Raw genomic sequence first — 19,132 nt, 5'->3', positions numbered from 1 at the left:
CCAGACATTGTCCTGGTGTCAGAAATAACAAGGCAAGTGGTCCTGCTGGAGTTGACTGTTCCCTGGGAAGACCGGATGGAGGAGGCATTTGAGAGGAAGAGGGCCAAGTACGAGGAGCTGGCAGGCGAATGCTGAAGCAGGGGGTGGAGGACCTGATGCAATCCCATCAAGGTCGGGTGCAGAGGATTCATCGGTCAGTCACTCATCAGAGCCCTCAAGATGCTTGGAGTGAAGGGACTGCACATCAGGAAAGCCGTCAAGAACATTATGGATGCCGCCGAAAAGGCATCAAGGTGGCTATGGATCAAGCGGGGCGATCCGTGGATCATACAAGCTACGCAGACACAAGCCAGGGTCTGATCAACCCTGGCTGGGTCGCCTGGGTGAGGGTGTATGATGTTGTGAGATCCAAAACACCCAATGAACCCAGGATACATCACTGATGATGTGTCTGAGTTGCACCAGAGGTGTATTTCAAGAACTATATATATATATATATATATATGAGATGTATTCGTGTTTCTTACATATAAATATATATATATATATATATATATATATATATATATATATATATATATATATATATATATGTGTGTGTGTGTGTGTGTGTGTGTGTGTGTGTGTGTGTGTGTGTGTGTGCTTCATAAGGGTCAGGTTTTCAAAAGTCATTGGGGGCAATTTGCTGAAAGTGAGATTTATGAATCTGAATAAGTAAGCTTTCCATTGATGTTTTGTTTGTTAATATGGGACAATATTTGGCCGAGATACAACTTTTTGAAAATCTGGAATGTGAGGGTGCTAAAAAATCTGAATACTGAGACACCTTTAAAGTTGTCCAAATGAAGTCCTTAGCTATGCATATCACTAATCAAAAATTATGTTTTGATATATTTATGGCAATTTACAAAATATTCATGGAACATGATCTTTACTTAATATCCTAATGATTTCTGGCATAAAAGAAAAATTGATAATTTTGACCCATACAATGTATTGTTGGCTATGCAACATAGCTGGTCCAGGGTCACATGCTGTATATAAATATAAAGAGTTTATTTGCAAAAACAGATAAATCCATTTCGTTTTATTATTATTTTCAAAAATCATGTTTTTTTTTAATTATGTTATCATGTTTTAATTGTGTTTTATTGTGTTAGTTAACTGTATTTTTTAAGTTATTTTTATTTAATCAAAATAACCCAACTGCAGTTTGATTGAAGATTAATTGGAATGCACAATGAAAAAACATGATTTTTGAAAACTGTTAAAAACGGAGTTATCTGTTTTTGCAAATGAACTTTTCATATATAAATAGCCTATATATATATTAATGGCAAAATGAATGTTATCACTGATCCAGATGTTTCATGTTTACATCATACCTTTTTCTCGTGCCTTTACTGATCCAGATGTTTCATGTTTACATCATACCTTTTTCTCGTGCCTTTTGCCAGGTTTCATGTAAAGTTTTAATACCGCCACACAGACGGCAGCGCATGATAGACAGCAAGGGGCCACTGTGAAATTATGACATTTCTGACACTGGCCGGAATCCCCCTCACGTCAGTACAAACGCCCCTCTCGCTGGGACCCCTACAGGCCACGGGCCCAACAGCAGGAGGGGCGTCAGTCCAGCAGACAAACTTCCCAAGAGCCGCGAGGAAACATCAGAAAGCCGCTCGCGCTCCTCCAGAATGAACTTTCGGAACCTGTGTCGCTGCCAGTATATAAGGGAATACGGTTTCCAGCTACATAACATCTCCTGAACACATTTAGCGCTTGATGTTTTTTCATCACCACGAACAACGGATTTTAGTTGAGTGTTTTCTTCATAGTTTTAAAGGACAGCAGTGGTCGCTTTGCTGGGGAAGGACCTCTTCGGTGTAAACGCCTTTACAGATGTCTTAATGGAGAAAAATGTTTATTGTGCTTCAGCTTTTTTCTTTTAGTGTTTGTTTTAACCGGTGAATATTCACAGCAGATGTTTGCCGGCGCCAGCTGGGTCTATTCCATATAGCTTTGGTATAAAACATAAAGTTCTTTGGCACTTTAATGAATACATCAGGTGGTAACTAACCGCGTTCAAGTTGGAAAGGATGGCCGGCGTGGTGCGCACCCTGAGCCGGTGTCTGCTGCCCGCTGAGGCCGCTCACGATGACAGGAGTACCGCGAAAGCACGAGACCGCGAGCGCGACGCGAAGCGGCGCAGTCGCGAGATCGACGCTACGCTCGCGCGCGAGAGACGCTCGGTGCGGCGTCTGGTGAAGATCCTGCTGCTGGGCGCCGGAGAGAGCGGCAAATCCACTTTCCTCAAACAAATGAGGATCATCCACGGGAAAGAGTTTGACCAGAAAGCGCTGCTCGACTTCAGGGATACCATCTTTGAGAACGTCATTAAGGTAACGGTCTCACGCGCGTGACAAGTTTGCTTGAAGTTTTGTTGTTTCTGACGTCATAATTGTCTGTTTTGCTTGTCAACAGTTTTGTGATTTTTCTGCGTTTCATAAAATTCAACTTGAATTTGACTAGATAGATAACATATTATTTATTAAATTTATACAGATAGATAGATAGATAGATATAGAGATAGATTGACTGATTTGAAATGCCACCTAAATTTGTATGTAGTTTATATATTTCATAATAAGAAATTAAATTGAAAACATAGATGGGTGAATGTAAGTATGGATAGATAGAAAAGCAGATGATTAATAATCTTAATAGTATAATTCTATTTTGTTGCATCAAAACATCCTATAATTATGTGGTGTCAGGTTGTTTAGTTATGCTAAGGTCACCAAGGCCATGTTTCCTTGCCCAAACTTGCCTGTTTCCTGCTGTGACATGCAGTTTTTTTGCAATAAGTAAAACAAACATTCTCTACAGAAATGAGAAACAAATGCAATTATTTTTGTTGCATTCAGCATAATTGATACTTCCCCAAAGTCTGTGCTTCAGTCTGTGTACTCATCACATGTTAATGAACCATCTGTCAAACATGCAGACTCACATGAGCTACTATCAACCCTTTCTTTAGCTGCATATTAGATGAGTGCAAATGTCCAGGTTAGTTGATTATACAAAGGTTTTGGATACCCAGTCCATGTGAAAATGTTCACTTTTTCTCTATCTGACTAATTCATTTTGCTGGTAGTCATGTGATGATTGCTTCAGGCATCTGCTCTACCGCAAATCAGAATCCCAAGGGATTATACTTGGGTCATTTCCCTGTAAGCATGTCTATTTAAGATGTCTGTGTTTAATAACAGTGGCTTGGCTCACAGCTCGGAGTTAACAGGAAAGGAGTGAAAATGCATCCGAGAATGTGTGTGTGAGATGAGATATCGGGCCTGGGGCTGTTGGAGTTACAGAGGAACATGAGGAACAATGTTTGGCCTTTCTGGCAGAAGCAACATTTTTATAACCCAGTAATTACAAATCAGCATCTTAACATTTGCAGGCTGGCAGATGTTCTCTCGTAATTACCACAAGACTAAGCTTAGCTGTCCTTACAGTTAGCAGTACATTGAGTCACTTTGTTTGGTCTAGGTTCATCCCTGGCTCTGTTATGAACGGAGAGATTGTGTCTGACTTATCATTGTGATCAGCTCATGTGCTTTCTTGAGCTCACGTGTCTTTGGATGTCTCAATATGTCCTGATTTTTCCTCTGTCTGCGTTCTTTCTGCACTTGTGTCTTCCTCTCTTTATCTCTTATTTGGTTTTACATTTGGTTTGGGAAGTTTACTGATCTGATGTGATCATAGTGAAGCCTTTGAGATTAGCTGCTGATGGCAGAAGACTAACTACAGCCTGCATCTATGTTACAATAGGGATAGAGAAGATCTAACAGTCTTTTCATGTTGTTCAATACGTCTATTTGACTGAGTCAGAGCTTTTCTGTGGTGTTTAGTTATAAGAGAGCTTTGTTCAAAAATCAGTGTATTGTGCATCGTCTTGTCACTATCATCTTTATGGTACTCTGATTTCATGTTAGATGAGATGTAATTATATGGATCAGTAATATAATGCTGATTATGTCTTATAAATATACAAAAAATTAATACAACAGGCAGAATTTGAAACATGCAGAAAAAGACATAAAACTGAAAATTATATAACTGTGTTTCAAGGCAAATAATCTTCTAAAATATCAGATAGTTTGACCTTGTTTGACAAGAAAGATAAAATATGAAATCGTTTTTTATGATGTGTGTAAAAAACAAAAATAATAATAATAAATACAAATTAAAAAAACACTATTTACCTTGAAAAAAATTAAAATAATTAAACCCAACTACAGTAATCATTAAATGAATCTTAATATGCTGTTGTATTGTATAAAAACTTCTTAAAAATATGTTATACAATGGTGACCAAGACCAAGTTTCATTGCAAACATACCTGTTTCCTGCTGCCACATGCCCTTTTGTCACAAGAAGTAAAATTAACATGATCTACACGAATAAAAAACATAAATAAATGCATTTTTGACAATAATAATTCAGTACACCTAAATGTATTGACATTTTTCTCAGTCATTAAATTGAAACTTTTAGTAACACTTTAGTAACTAGTTGCTTGTTAACACATGCATATAACTACCTTATTGGCTGTTTATTTGTACTTATAAAGCACATAATAATGCATTACCATATTCTAGACCCTACCCAATACCTAAACATAACTACTACAACAACTTCCTTATTAATAAGCAGCAAATTAGAAGTTTATTGAGGGAAAACTCTTAGTTAATAATGAATGTGTGTTCCATAATCTAAAGTGTTACCAAATGTTTTTAAAAAATGCTATAAAGTTTTGCAAACCAACTTGAATACGAAGATTACAGTCCTAGGAACCCGGTGCATGTGTTTTAAACTAGATTTTTGTCATTGTTCCATATATAATAAATGCTTTTCTTCTCTATTGGACATAAATTTGTCTGTATTCTGGCAAACTACGATGTTCATTTATTCAGTGGGAAACTAAAATGATAAATATTCCTATCCTTGGTCTTGTTATCTTACCCACAGTTTGGTCAAAAAGCAGTGTTGCCAGATCAGAGGTCTGGCTCAGTGGAAGCGTTTAGCTTTATATGGAAAAGCTTATGTTTCTCAGGATGTCAGAGCAGAGGTCCACATGTTCCATCTCCATGGTTCTTGTCCACCAAACATTTAGCCAAACTGCCAGACATCACATCATGCGTCCTTCCCACAGCCAGAGAGATGTGTAAGCTTTTGTCCATAGTTTTCAGGACAAGAGTGACTCCAGGAGCCCATGTCGTACAAGGACAAGATTGAGGCAGAGCTAAAAGATTCACTTTGTTTCGACTGGGACTGATTTGCGATCAGATCCTCTTCTAACCCACCCGAGGAGCAAGGCAGCAGAACTGAGCTTTCTTTGTTTTGATGATGTCATCTCAGTTTATTTTCAATAAGACCCCTTCACCACAAAGTAACTAGTGAGCCTAGGAAAACATTATAATGTAGCTCTGATCTCTTTCATTAGCTCCAGAGGCAAATGCTGAGGCCTGTGTTTTGGAGCATCTATGTGTATATGAGAATTGAAGTCAGTTTTATGATGACTAACCGCACTAAACGCCCTAAATGTATGTGTTGGCGCTGATTACATGGTACACTCGCTGCCCTGCCAGTCAAGTGAAAAGAGCAAATGGCTGTGAAGAATGTGTCTAAAGTTTTGTGTTCCTGTGTGGTTTACCATGCCTTATTGTCACAAGTCAACACACTTGCTTTTATTAATAAATGTAGTTGTTAAAAACATCTCAATGTTGTGCAAAGGTTATGAAACACCTTTATTTAAATTTGAGAAATTTTGGGGGGGTCTAGGAAGCAAAAAGTAACATAACTAAAGGCCAATGACAAAAAAAGGTAATTTATAGTACACTAAAAACTACTATAATTATATTAGCTCTGTAAATTCCAGGTGGATTCTGATTGGCTGTCAAGGTTTCAAAAGTCTAAAAATCATTCATACTCTGTGTTGTTAAAACTTTACACTTTTATTAACAAAAGGTGTTTCATGTGGTGCAATAACATCTAAATTAACTGCTTTTATTCAAGTCAAAATATTATTTAACATGGCTAATCAACTTACATTAGGTTACAACAACAAGTCAGGTCAGTTAGAAATAACCATGCAGAGTTAACAACTGCAGAGTTTCAGTTTTTACAGTGCTTTTATTGATCTAAAGCTTTTATACGCCCTTTTTTGGTCCATTTTGCCAGAATGCATATTTTGATGACATTTAATTGCTTTGCTGAATTTTATCTCGCATATAGATGACAAATTAAATCAACTAAAAGCTACAAAGCTTTGTTTTTTAATGTTGAGTCAGAAGTGATACTTTTTTAATTTAAACGTTTTGTGAACGTTTAATGCAGGTTTCCTAGCTTTCTTTTATTTTAATTTTTTTTAGGAAGTATAAAAGTTCCACATTGGTGTTAATATGTTTGTAAAATTGTATGCAATTCATATAATTCAGTTCAGACAGTAGGACAGTGGCCAGTAAAAGGAAAGCATGTGATAAAATTAATTTCACAGTCTATAGATGTGTGAAGTGGCTTGAGAACTGGACTGGAGACCTTGTTTGTCGGCCATGAAGTCAAGGTCAGATTGGAATAGCTTCACAATGGTGGTCTCTGTGGGCTTGCAGTATCGCACAGTCCACAGAGCCAGAGGAAATGCCTCTCCTCAGTGCACAGACAGCGCATGCTGCAAACAATGGCGATTCAGTCGTGCCATCACCTCTCCTCTGACCGTTTGTCATCACCCTGCTGTTCAGCCCATCCCTCTGAAGGCTCTAGGATGATGACAGTGTTGGTGATATTTGTTTCACTGACACTAATTTGGAGCAACCCCAGTCCAGACTTTTCCTAAGGGTGGAAAAAACTAGAACAAACAATCCCAGAGATTGCGTGAGCGAATCTCAGCCGATGTGCTGATCAAATGATTTGCTATTTTAAAGATAAAGTTATCTTCATTTCAGCCACTTTACAGTGGCAAAGGTCCAGGAGATAGACCTCTCAACTTCTTCCAGATCCTTCCAGTAATGCCTTTTTTGAATGTTGCATCACCATTTGCCCAGAGGTGGTTTGTCTGGAAAGGCTGTAAAATGTTTTTATAACTGATGTTTATTTTTTTAAAGACAATCTTGTTAGATAAAATCTAAATTGAATTAAATTCTATATCACTTTTTTGATGGTTTGATGATCCAATCAAAACCAGATGGATAAAATCAAGTCCCGCCCAATGTCACTTGATATATTAAAAGGATGCATTAAAAAGGCTAAATGTGTTGTGTGTACAGTCTTCAGTGTCCAAATAAATGATTTGATACACCACACAATCAGTCTTTCCTGCCTTGTTGTTGTAAACCCACATTGAGTAGGCTGAGTAATTTATGTCTGGGAATTTATTACTTCCTAGATCAGTAGCTAGCTATCTAGTCATTTCTGTTAACTCTTTGTCTAAAGACTGACGTGATACTGACACTGCGTGTCGGGACACGATAAGATCTCACCTCCGTTTGGCCCCTCGTACCCCTCACTCATCACTCTGACCCTTCAAGAGTCAGTTTCCCTATTGCAAAGCTCTTGATCTCTTGTGCAACGGGACACTATTGGCAGTGGAGCATTTCCTCTGTTTACTACACCCTTGAGAAAATAGTTGCGGTATTCAGTAACTCCCCAGAATGTGTTTTTGCTCCATCATCCTAAGGAAAGCGTGTATGGAGGAACAAGTTACCAAAAAGTTGTATCACACCAAAAGGTTTAAATGCATGCATCCTGCTTAAAAGATCCTTGCGGGGGAAGATACAGGAAGTAGCTGAAGAGTGACACAGGGAGCAAGCATATATCAAGCCCATCCTCCTGTGTGATAAATCTGAGAGTTCCTCTGTGACCGGAGTCTTGGGAGGCTCCTTCACAGGCGGCTTGTTTATGGCTGAGGAGTTGTTGCTGATTTAGCTGTGGTTGCTCAGCGGTGGGGAAGCCATGAGCGGTTGCCTGGTCCGCTCCCCACATCTGCTTACGCTGCGAAATCACAGCACTGCCATTACCACCACTGGAGTAATTACTGCGCTTGACACGCAGGGCCCATCTAATGCATGTCAGATGAGGGCCGACGGGTTGGATTCGCTGTCAGCTGCGTCTCTCAGCAGAAACCAAGATCCATGAATAATATCATTCTTGCTCTTTGTTGACTGAACATTTAGGAAATTCCCCCCTTTTCAAAAAACAACAAGGGAAATATCAAGAATTGTCTGTTGTAGACTTAAAAAATATGAAAAACCCGAAGTTTTTTCCAGAAGACTTACAAAACAAGTCTCTTTGGAAGATGCCATTTAAAACAAACACTTAAGGCTTGTTTTTCAGGAGGCATTTCAGAAACGATAGGAGCCTTGCTCACGGCGAGGTGAGGTTTTGGTAGTTTTCGGAGCTATTTTTGGGACTTTGCCATGACTCAGGAAGAGATTGGAAACCCTGCAACTGACCTCTCCGCTGTGATAAAGCTGCCTAGCCGCTCTCTCTTTTCTCTCACCCTGACGGTGTCAATGGATCCAGCCAAGGAGGACAGGAGGATATGTCTACGCTTCCCTGATAGTGTTGGCCAGAAGTGGGTGAAAGGTCAGAGATGGATTGGTGGGTTTGGGTGGCCGTCTCTCGGAGACAAATAAAGGCAGAAGTGTGACTGAGTTTGGCCCCTAGGAAAGTACCCTGACAACCCTGGACTAAGGCACACTATTAAGGGCATTAGGAAGAAACAGCAGGGAGGACTTAAGCATGAACAACTGTTTACATTTGTGAACTGTTTGATGGCTCAGGGAATCTTGGGATTTGGGAGTTGGGGGAATCTCAGGATTTGATGGAGACAGCCAGACTAACTGGACTGTACCACATTCATTTCCTGTCGCTGCCCCGCTGTTTTATTGGTTTTGCAATGCAACCGTCTCATGATGATGTACAAATCCCTCACACATGCGGACAGACTAGGAGTTTTCATTTCCTTTACGCTCAACCTATTGACCTGATGTGCTGGAATGGCATTAAACGGACTCATCCGGGTCACTGGGTCAAATCCCACGAAGCACCTGTGCCTGAGGGACCCTTTATCTTCTTCAGAGACAAAGGCATGCTGGCTGCTCTAATTACTCTAGCATACATTTGCTCTTTGAATTTCTGAGTGCTAGTACTCAACAATTCATACTGAAGAGCAGAAGAAGAGGACCCTGAATATCAGGATGTTATTCCACTGCAACAAAAGGAAGGTGAAATGTACTGGAGGATTTTGATAGTATTGCAGCTATTATTGAGAAAAGCCAATATGGCCTTATGTTGCATTTACAAAGTGTCTCATGATATTTCTGCTCTTCCACAGAGCCCAGCCCTCCTGGTAACTGCCAGAGGCCCAGTTCAGGGTTTTGTGTATTCAAAGTTGTGCTTGGAAGTGAGGGGGCTCATCGCGGAGATTAGTTTCAGTTTAATTGCTGTTCTCAACAGAACTTTCTGGAGATGTTTTCATTTTTGGCTTCAGAGTGTTTCAGTTCTGGGATCAGATCTTGCTTTTCGTGTATACATGTCATGACTGAGTGGCAGCAATCTGAGCTTCTTCTAAATGCAGTACAAGCACAATTTAGATTCGTATTTAAGTTGTGTCAGCTGACAGTGGTATACACTTAAAGTTGAAATCTTAAACTTTTCTTAATTTTTAGATTTTTTTAGAGTAGTAGTGTTACAAAATGTTCTACTTTCTCTCTGACATTTTTGTTTAGAATGAAAACCTGTTTACATCAGCTTTAAAAAATACTGTCAGATTTTCGCATTTGTTTTGTCTGTTCAGACCAGTTCGTAAGAAACGGCTGAATGAAAATGCAAATTCATTCTCTGACAGTAGATGGCGCTTAGATGCATTAGCAGCCATTCATTCAAATTAAAATGTTTTTCACAATAGTTTTTGCACTGAATATATATCTTGGTGTAAACACAGGCCTACACACTCATTGAAACACGTACAAAAGGTATAAGACCAATGTAACAACATAAATAATTCTTGTCAATTCTGACTTCATGTTGATTTTAAGCTTCTTATATGTTTGGCTAACCTCTTATTGCTGTGGTTCACACTCTTGTAATTCATTATTTCAATTATTTGTCCCTTTTAACATAAACAGGTTCCTGTTTGAAACTGAGTGTGGGAGATTTACAGAGATTAGCAGGTTTAAAGTGTTGTAGGTGTTACATGAAAACATTGCTACTATCTTTATTTTGTCTCCAGAAGAATTGCTTCATCTTCCTGTTATAGAAGCTCAGCTCCAGAGACACACCCTGCTGTGGTTATACACCCTAGACAAACAAACATGGCATTAATCTCTTTCTCCTTCTCTTTGTCTTTTTTTTTCTTAAAGGGGATGCGGGTACTGGTGGATGCCCGAGACAAACTTGGCATTCCCTGGCAGAACTCTGAGAACGAGAAGCATGGCATGTTTGTTATGTCCTTCGAAAACAAAGCAGGCATGCCTGTTGAACCCTGCACCTTTCAGCTGTACGTCCCAGCCCTGCAGGCACTCTGGAATGATAGTGGCATCCAGGAAGCCTACGGCCGACGGAGTGAGTTTCAGCTGGTGAGTGTAATCACAATAACTTTCCTGACAACCTGTGCCATCTGGATACTCTTCACAGGAAGAGCCACATGGCTCTTTGGGTATTTGGCAACGTGTGTTCTCATAAAACAAATAATCTATTATTTACCTGGGGTAAGTGCACTGCTCAAGGGCACAAGGGTGATCATTCATAGATAGCCTCCTAAAGTGGAGCTTCAATAGGCAGCACATTCAGACAATCTGACTAAACTTTCAATATATAGTTAGATTATTTAGTGAGATGATTTAGGAAAATGGTTTACTTTAATTATTATTTTCATTTAAATTTATAAATACACTACTGTTCAAATGTTCAGTAAGTTTTTTTTTAATAATACACTTCCTTCAAGGTATACATTTTATATGTGTGTTCCCTGGGACTCAAACCCATGATCTCTACCAGTTGAAGGCCAAGGGGGTACGGGAAATATGGTAATATTTCAGTGTCAGTTCGATGGAAATCTTTGGCCTAGCTATTAAAGCTAGACACAGGGAGACCTTAATTAAACCTGCTGAGTAAAGAAAAGCAGAGGAAGCTTGACTTATTTATGTGCATCTCATCTCAGCGTGTATGTTGCCACAGGACTTTAATGAGTTCAGAAGCTGTGCACAGGAGTCTCTCAAACTTTAATCGCTCTGACTGTGCACTGGAGCGATGTGATTCACATACACATCTCTGTCACAGTACCTCTGGATCTTTATACATTTTTTAAGTGCTGTTGAGAGTCCTGAAGATCTAGGTCAATGGAGCCGGATGGAGGACAGGATAGACAGTGAGGAAACCTGTGAGGAAAGCGCACAGATTTCCTTTTATGCATGAGATGATTTGACTTCTTAATGCTCACGTTCTTTTGTCTATAAAGAGAAAAAACATTCATAAAATCTAAATTTGATCAGAAATGGAGGCCATAAAGTGTCTGAAGCATCTCATTGATGCTTCTTATTTTGATGAAGTAGCTACTGACCTTTTGCTGTGGAACAGACGGCTGTAATCTGATAAATCAGATATCTGTGATGTGATGAGTTCATCTGTGGACATATGAACTCATTTTTGAACTCATTCAAAACCCCCTGCATGTTTGTTTCTTCTTTCACAAGTGGGTTTACATCATCGGCTCTTGCTACTGTGATTAATCACAGACAGTCTTGTTTTAGGACAAAAGAAAAAGACTATTTACTCATACTTTACTTACTTTTTATTTACATTTATTTACTTACTTCCTCTTTGGATAAAACCACATTTCAGACTGGCATATATTATCACAATGGTTCTCAACTCCAGTCCTCGGGACCCACTGCTCTGCACATTTTGCATGTGTCTCTTATCTGACACACACTGTTCAGTTTATGGATCTCTCTCCTAACTTGCTGATGATCCACATCAGGTGCGTTAAATAAGGGAGACATACAAAATGTGCAGAGCAGTGGGTAGATGAGAACCACTGCATTATCATAATGAAGCCAGTTTATGATATCTAAGATATTTCTCAGTTCAGTAATATTTGTTTTTGTGCATTACATTTTGATATAATACCCCATAAATTACAATTATTTTGTCAAACTTGAATTGTTACTTGAAAAATGCTTAAACTTTAAAATAATATGTGTTTTTAATGACTGAAGTTCAATAGTGATATTTGTAGAGCATGATGGCTAAATGTCTACATATATTTAATGCTGAATTTAATAATAATAGAAAAGATTTACACAAAATGCTGAAATTATTTCAATAATAACTCACAAAGAAAAAATTCACAAAGAATAAAAAAAAAAAAAAATACAGACTGAGAAGGATCTTTGTAGATTTTGGATCTAACCATGGCCAGAAGGACGATATATGCTACAGTATGCTGTTATGGATTAGAAGTGAAGAAAAAGGAAGGAACATACTGTTTTAAAGCACCCTGGCAAAAATAGACCAGCAAAGAGATGTGAGCGAGGATTTAAAGAGAAAATGAGAGATTCCAGTGTAAAACAGTTAAATAATTCAATGGAATATTGAATAAAATGAACAGACTGCAATGTCTGTTGTTTCTTCCCATTGCAAAAGAAGATTAAAAGAAAAACCAAAAACCCACAACACAGCACTTTATCTGTAGATAAAATTAAAGAATGACTGAGAATTTAAAACCTAGTCCATCAAACAATGGAAAGTAATTGTGAATACAGGACATTTAAAGAGAGGAACTAAGAATCTTGTAACATCCAACATCTAGGCGAATAAGATGTGTAAGTATACTTCTACCATTTTAAAGCCATTATTTGCATGTTTTGCTTTAATGAAACATGTGTGACGTCTGTGGAGTTTGACCCAGCTGTTTTTCCTTTCGGTCTGTGACATGAGCCTTTTGACCCTATGTGGGTCATTTCGTTGAACTGGCCGTTTGGGCCAAAGGGCTGGTGCCCCAGCCTCCCTCAGCCTCTTTTGTTCTCTCTCCTCTGTGAAGGCCTGTTTGTTTGTGAGTCCATTCAGAAGTCAGTGAGTGGGAGGACATTACAGGGTTCAGCCTGTCCGACTGAGTAACTCCTGTTCCCTATTGACTAGAGGCTCAGAATTAACCCTGTCCTACAAGTCTTTGTTTCTACCCCAAACAAAAGTGCGCCTATGGAAATGCTGCTCTTTTTTTCGTTAACAGAAAGTCTCTTTTCTACCAGGACTGCAAGCTGTACATGCTAATGAGACCAGAAACTCTCTTTAGATCCCACAAACAGTACAAATATCAGAGATTGCATTGAATCAATTCAGAATTTGAAAAACACTATGAGGTTTCTGGATTTGAAAATTAAAAACAAAGGAACATTATGATACAAAGACATATTTGAGTAAATTTGTGATATTGCTCATGCAGCTCTTTGTACAGACGGTCAGATGTTCTTCTTCCATTGAAGCTCAAGATGCTTGTGGGATCATCTCATTAACATCAGCTTTTTTATTAACTTGCAGAGTTAATGCATGTCTTTGTGAGGAACTTGGCTTAGTTTCCACTAGTGTCTGCTCCGTTCCTCCAGCTCTTGGGAGGATTGTGGCGGTGCAAGGGAGGGCCTTCAGTACTCAGTTGTAGTCTATTAGAGGATCTCTTTAGGGAAAAGCATTGGCATTGACCATGAGAAACAAGCATAAGACTTTTTGTCAGTATGCAACCCTAAATTAATGTCAGAAATCCGGATGACCATTGACCGTGATAAATGTTAAGGAATTGTATTGAGTTGGCTGCATGGATCTTGATACATCTCTGTGATTTGAGTTTAATGGTTGAGTGACATGATTTGTGCTGAGATGTAATTTACCTTCACCAGTATTTATGAGGAAATTTTAAAGGAAAACTGGCTTTAATGTGTTTAAGACTAGCACATTAACACAAAAAAAGAAAAAAGAAAATGGACTGGATCCATTGTCAGAAGGCTGCCAAAATCACAAGACTCGTTGTTAGCGGGAATGCGGCTCTGGTCATATTGTGATTGGACACAAACCTTGCTTTGCTTGAAGGCTGCAGAGAGTTCATGGACAGGAAGTCTGTATTGCTGCTTTGTTGAAGGCTGATGCTGCCCCCCCCACTCTGCCCAAAAAAACCACACTAGATCTCAGTCACAGCCCAGACCAGAGAAGAGATCTGTCTGTGCAATGCAGCTTCACCAAAGTTGAGTCAGAGCCATCATAAATTCCTTTCTGACAAACTCACCATAATCTTCACATCCATCCAAACGGGTGGGTCACTTGTAGACAGTATCAAGTAAAGTGAGACACTAAGTTGAATATTGATCATAAAACTTTTTGAATATTTCATACACAATGGTAATTCAAAGTGCTTGACATAAAAGAAAGTAAAAAAAAATCATAAAAAATGATCACAACAATAAAACAAGTGATTTAAAAACTTAAATTACTTTATAAACTAAAGATGATTTAAAAATTGATTTAAAATAAATTTAAAACAGTTACAAATAAAAAAATGATTATAGATCAAATACAGTGCAATCAGTTCGGACGTCGCACAGTGCTCATTCAATAAATGCACAGCTAAACAGATGAGTTTTGAGTCTAGATTTAAATGTGGCTAATGTTTTAGCACATCTGATCTCTTCTGGAAGCTGGTTTCAAATGCAGGTGGCATAATAGCTAAATGCAGACTCCCGTTGTTTTGTGTGACTCGATCCTAATGATCTGAGTGGTCTGTTTGGTTTGTATTCAGTGAACATATCTGCTATGTATTTAGGTCATAGGCCATTTGATTTATAAACTTTAAAATCAATCCTAAATATAACTGGAAGCCAGTATAAGGACCTGAGGACTGGTGTGATATGCTCAGATTTTCTGGTTCTAGTCAGAATCCTGGCAGCAGTGTTCTGGATGAGCTGCAGATGACTAATGGTCTTCTTGGGAAGGCTGGTGAGGACATTACATTAGTCTACCTGCTGCTGATAAAGGCATGAACAAGTTTCTCCAAGTCTTGACTGGAAACAAAACATCTAATTCTTGCAATGTTTTTGAGATGATGGTATGCTGATTTAGTTACTGCTTTGACATGACTACTAAAACTAAAGTCTGTCTCCAGAATCACACCAAGATTTTTGACTTGATTTTTAGTTGTTTGACCCCTAGACTCAATGTATGCATTCACCTTGAGAACTTTCCAAATGCAATGACTTCAGTTTTCCCCCCTTTAAAACAAAAAAAAACTCTCACACACAAAATTTAAAATCATCAATGCATTGGCAGAGGGAGTCAATGGGGCTGTAGTCATTTGGCGGTAAATCTGGGTATCATCACCAGCATAGCTGTGATATGCAATTTGCGTTCTTTCTCATTTTTTGACCTAGTGGGAGCATATACAAGCTAAACAAGAGCGGTGCAAGAATTGAGCCTTGTGGGACTCTGCATGTCGTGGATGTCCACTTAGACTTATGCTCTCCTATAGTCACATAATAACCTCTCACTTCTTAGTATGACCTGGACCAATTGAGAACCATTCCAGAAAGGCCGACCCAGTTTTCCAGTCTCTCTAGAAGTATGTCATGATCGACAGTGTCAAATGCAGCACTGAGATCTAATAGTATCAGCACTGATATTTTGCCAGAATCATTCCAGTTTTTCTGCCTCTGTGTTTTGTAGCACCTATGTGAGAGTTTTTGTCAGAGGACAAGATCTATGTTTGTTAAATATGAAGCTCCAGTCATATTTCATCCGTGGAAAGCCGTCTCAGCCATAACAGGGAAGCTCGCTGGGCTTTTGCCAAAGACAGAATCTGCAGAGGGAGTGATGATGTTTCTTTGTAAGACTGTGCAAGAGAGGGAGGGGGTGTCCTTTACACAGAGAACCGTTCCAAATGACAGTGGGCCCCGTCCTGTGAGCTTCAGCACATAAAACCACACAGAAGATCATTATATGTGCTGAAACATTCCATGAGTGGGCTTGTTATCTCATGTACACAAAGAGCAGAAATGAAGACATTTTTTCTGGTTTCACACACCCGCCCCACATAAGAAAATTTCAGTTTGTGACCCAAGAAAGATACCCCCTCCGTTGCCCAAAAGCTGGGCGGCATGCAACATTCCTCAGGGAGATTGATGTTCTTTGGATGTGTCTTACATTCCTCATGGCTGAAAATAAGAGGGATGCTGGTAAGCTTCCTGTAACCCAACTTTTTCTGTACAAGATGTTTTAACGAGATTCCTGGCAGCAGAGCGAGCGACCGTGCTGTGTGTAGTTACCCAGAAACAACAATTTTAAGGATGATCTTTAATAGTTTACGATGCCCCCTGGAGGTCTCATCGGGCCGAGCCTGCATTGCTCTGTTTTTCTGTTTGCACTCTGTAAATGTGGGGTCCATTTGAATTGTTTGATGGTCTTAGAGGGCCAAATCCAAAATATATAAAGTGAATCCATACAGAGGAAGGGCGTATTTGTTTACTGAGCCGACTAGAAGCGATGGCTTATAGCAGAACATAAGCCTTCCTCAGAAGAGCTGGAGATAAGCAGAAAAGCTCACATTCCGGAGCAGCTGCAGCGTAGATCTCCAGAGACCAGTCCACCTCCCCAATAACATAGCCAGCCTAGACATCATGCAGCACAACACAAACACAACCAGAAGCCATTGCGTGTCTACTGCTGTCAAAAGCTAGTACATCTTCTAGCAGAGAAATGGATTACTCAAAATGAAAAATCATTTACTCACGCATGGGTTGATGTTCTCTTTTTTTATATAACACTAAAGGAGATGTTTTGCAGAATGTCTGAGCTGCTATTTTGTGGTTTACATGGCTTAATTGAATATGTGCAAATGAGAAGGAAAAGTGCAGTTTCAACATCATGCTTAATTTATCCTTGTATGTATAAAGGGACCAGTGTTTTTGTGAGGCACAATGGGGTCAGTGAAAAATTTGCTAGAAAAAATGAACAAAATACATCTAATAACTGCCAAAATTAATGAGTTAACTTTAGACATCAGTTAAAAAAGTTTAACACTATGGGCCAGATTTACTAAACAGGGCAAATTAGCATTAGAGCACAATTCCATAAAAGCGCAGATAAGAGGGAAAAATTCTGTGGGTGATTTACTGAAAATGCGCACATTAAAGAACACAGACGCAACATTCCCATAATGACCAGCGCAATCTACTGTACCAAGAGAAGTGCAATTTACTGTCTGCTTTAAGACATGCTCTTTTTGGTCGTTAAATAATGCCACAAATACCAGTAAACTGACAAGCGCAAATCTTAGTAAATCACGTTGCATGATTCATTTAAATGTTGCATGATTCCTCCCATAAATTTACTGATCGAAATGGAAACTCCTACAAATGCATATTCAAGGTGAGATGCAAAAATAACCGTCCATGCCTTTTTAATGCTAATTTCCCACTGCATGTCTTGCTGACAGTAGATTTTTAACACAAAATGAGGGTTTGTCTATAAAACTACTTTGGCACTGTATTTACTATTTGAGCATAAAACACAAAAAATTATTGAAAATTGTATTTATTTTCAGGTCCTTACAGTAAGCTGTAGGCTACTCCAAAGGCCTGGTCACACCAACACAAATGTTCGGCATGAAAATTCAGTCTGTAGCTCAGCAAAATAATGTCCATGAGTCCCATCAAGTTGTAGTTTTATATAACATTGACCATGTGACCAAAATCATGAATCTTATTGGTTAGTCAGTTTACTTTCCAGTGCAGTGAAAATAAATTTGAACACCTGTCCACAGAAAGATCCGTCTCATAGGTTTGTTGGTTTGTATCGCAGCAGAATAGTTTTTACACCAAACATTTGTCTAGGTGTGAACAGTCCTTAATAGCGTGTAGAAAAAAAGTCAGCTTTTTATGGAGTAAATACTTTCCATATGATATTTTAATAATGTTTCTCACACATTATAAAAAGGATTTTATACATAAAAAGTTGGTGTTATAATTTGTAAAGGGGGTCCCTTGCATACTTAAGGATGTCCTTGGCATCAGTTATTTCAAATTCTATTTGGAAAAACCTTAGAGCTGAATAAATGATGAGAGAAGTTTCATTTCCGCTTTAAATCCCTTTGGATCATGAATGTTTCATATACATCTCATTAGTTATCTTCCTTTTTATTTTTCTTGTGACATCTTAATTTGTATCGGCACCTCCCTAGACTTTGGGCTTTTGTAAATCCACACTTCTTATTAAATCAATCTGGCTTCTCTCTCCAGCGGATGTGGCTGCGATTATTGCTGAGCGTTTGTGGCTGCCGGAGCGAAGTATGCTTAGTCAATAGTCGCCTGGTTTTTACACACTCTGTAATTAAAGTAAAGAGTGTGTGCAGTACACGGGCGTAGAGAAGTGCTGAGCTGTGGGAGAACTTTTCTCGCTGAGTCCCGCCACTCCTTTGGCTGCGACCAGGGTAAATAATGCCCTATTGTTGCTCAGTTGACTCCCGGTCAATGGGTAACATGCTCCACCCCGGAACATATCCAGACTTATTCAGACAGCTGGGATATAGACACTGGACTGGGACATTCATAGCTAGAGCCCGGTTTGAAATGTATGAGAAGTGAATAAATGGAGGAAACCCAGACACAATGTCATGCATGGTTCAGAGAGAGTTACGGTTAATTACTGCAGTTAATCGGTAGTGGCAAGATTGATGAAGGCATACTGACCAGATGTTTTGTGAGTATTGGCCGAGATGTTTGCCGAGATCACTTCCAGAAAACATTTGATTGATTCCTTCGTTTTTTCTTCTTCTTCTATTTACAAAGAGCAAGAAAAGCACGTAATGAGGCAGATATAGACATTAGATAAATAGCTTTGCTACTAAATGGCTTCATGACATTATTGCTGCTTTCAACATTGTTCATGTTCTTCCACTGAATTGTTTCACATACAGTATCTATAAAAATAGCTTAAAAGCAATTTTAATACTTCCTCTGTTTAGGGTATCCGGAATTGAGATGAAAAATGGATATTTATATTTCACTATATTTGGGTAATCTTTCCCATCTTT

At 38.9% G+C, this 19,132-nt stretch overlaps 1 protein-coding gene across 1 annotated transcript in view; it reads left to right on the top strand.

The window, feature by feature from the left end:
- Positions 1–1,593: 1,593 nt before the first annotated feature.
- Positions 1,594–19,132, top strand: part of LOC109088191 (guanine nucleotide-binding protein subunit alpha-12) — a 29,663-nt gene continuing 12,124 nt past the window's right edge. The window contains exons 1-2 of the mRNA XM_019102352.2: positions 1,594–2,402; positions 10,425–10,640. Of these exons, the coding sequence (XP_018957897.1) occupies positions 2,100–2,402; positions 10,425–10,640 (519 nt within the window). The 5' untranslated portion in view covers positions 1,594–2,099. The remainder of the gene's footprint in view (positions 2,403–10,424; positions 10,641–19,132) is intronic.

The sequence above is a fragment of the Cyprinus carpio genome, chromosome B3 (genome assembly GCF_018340385.1).
Source record: "Cyprinus carpio isolate SPL01 chromosome B3, ASM1834038v1, whole genome shotgun sequence".
Classification (NCBI taxonomy): Eukaryota; Metazoa; Chordata; class Actinopteri; order Cypriniformes; family Cyprinidae; genus Cyprinus; species Cyprinus carpio.
Note: the sequence above shows the minus strand (reverse complement) of the source record. Positions and strands in the feature narration are given on the sequence as shown.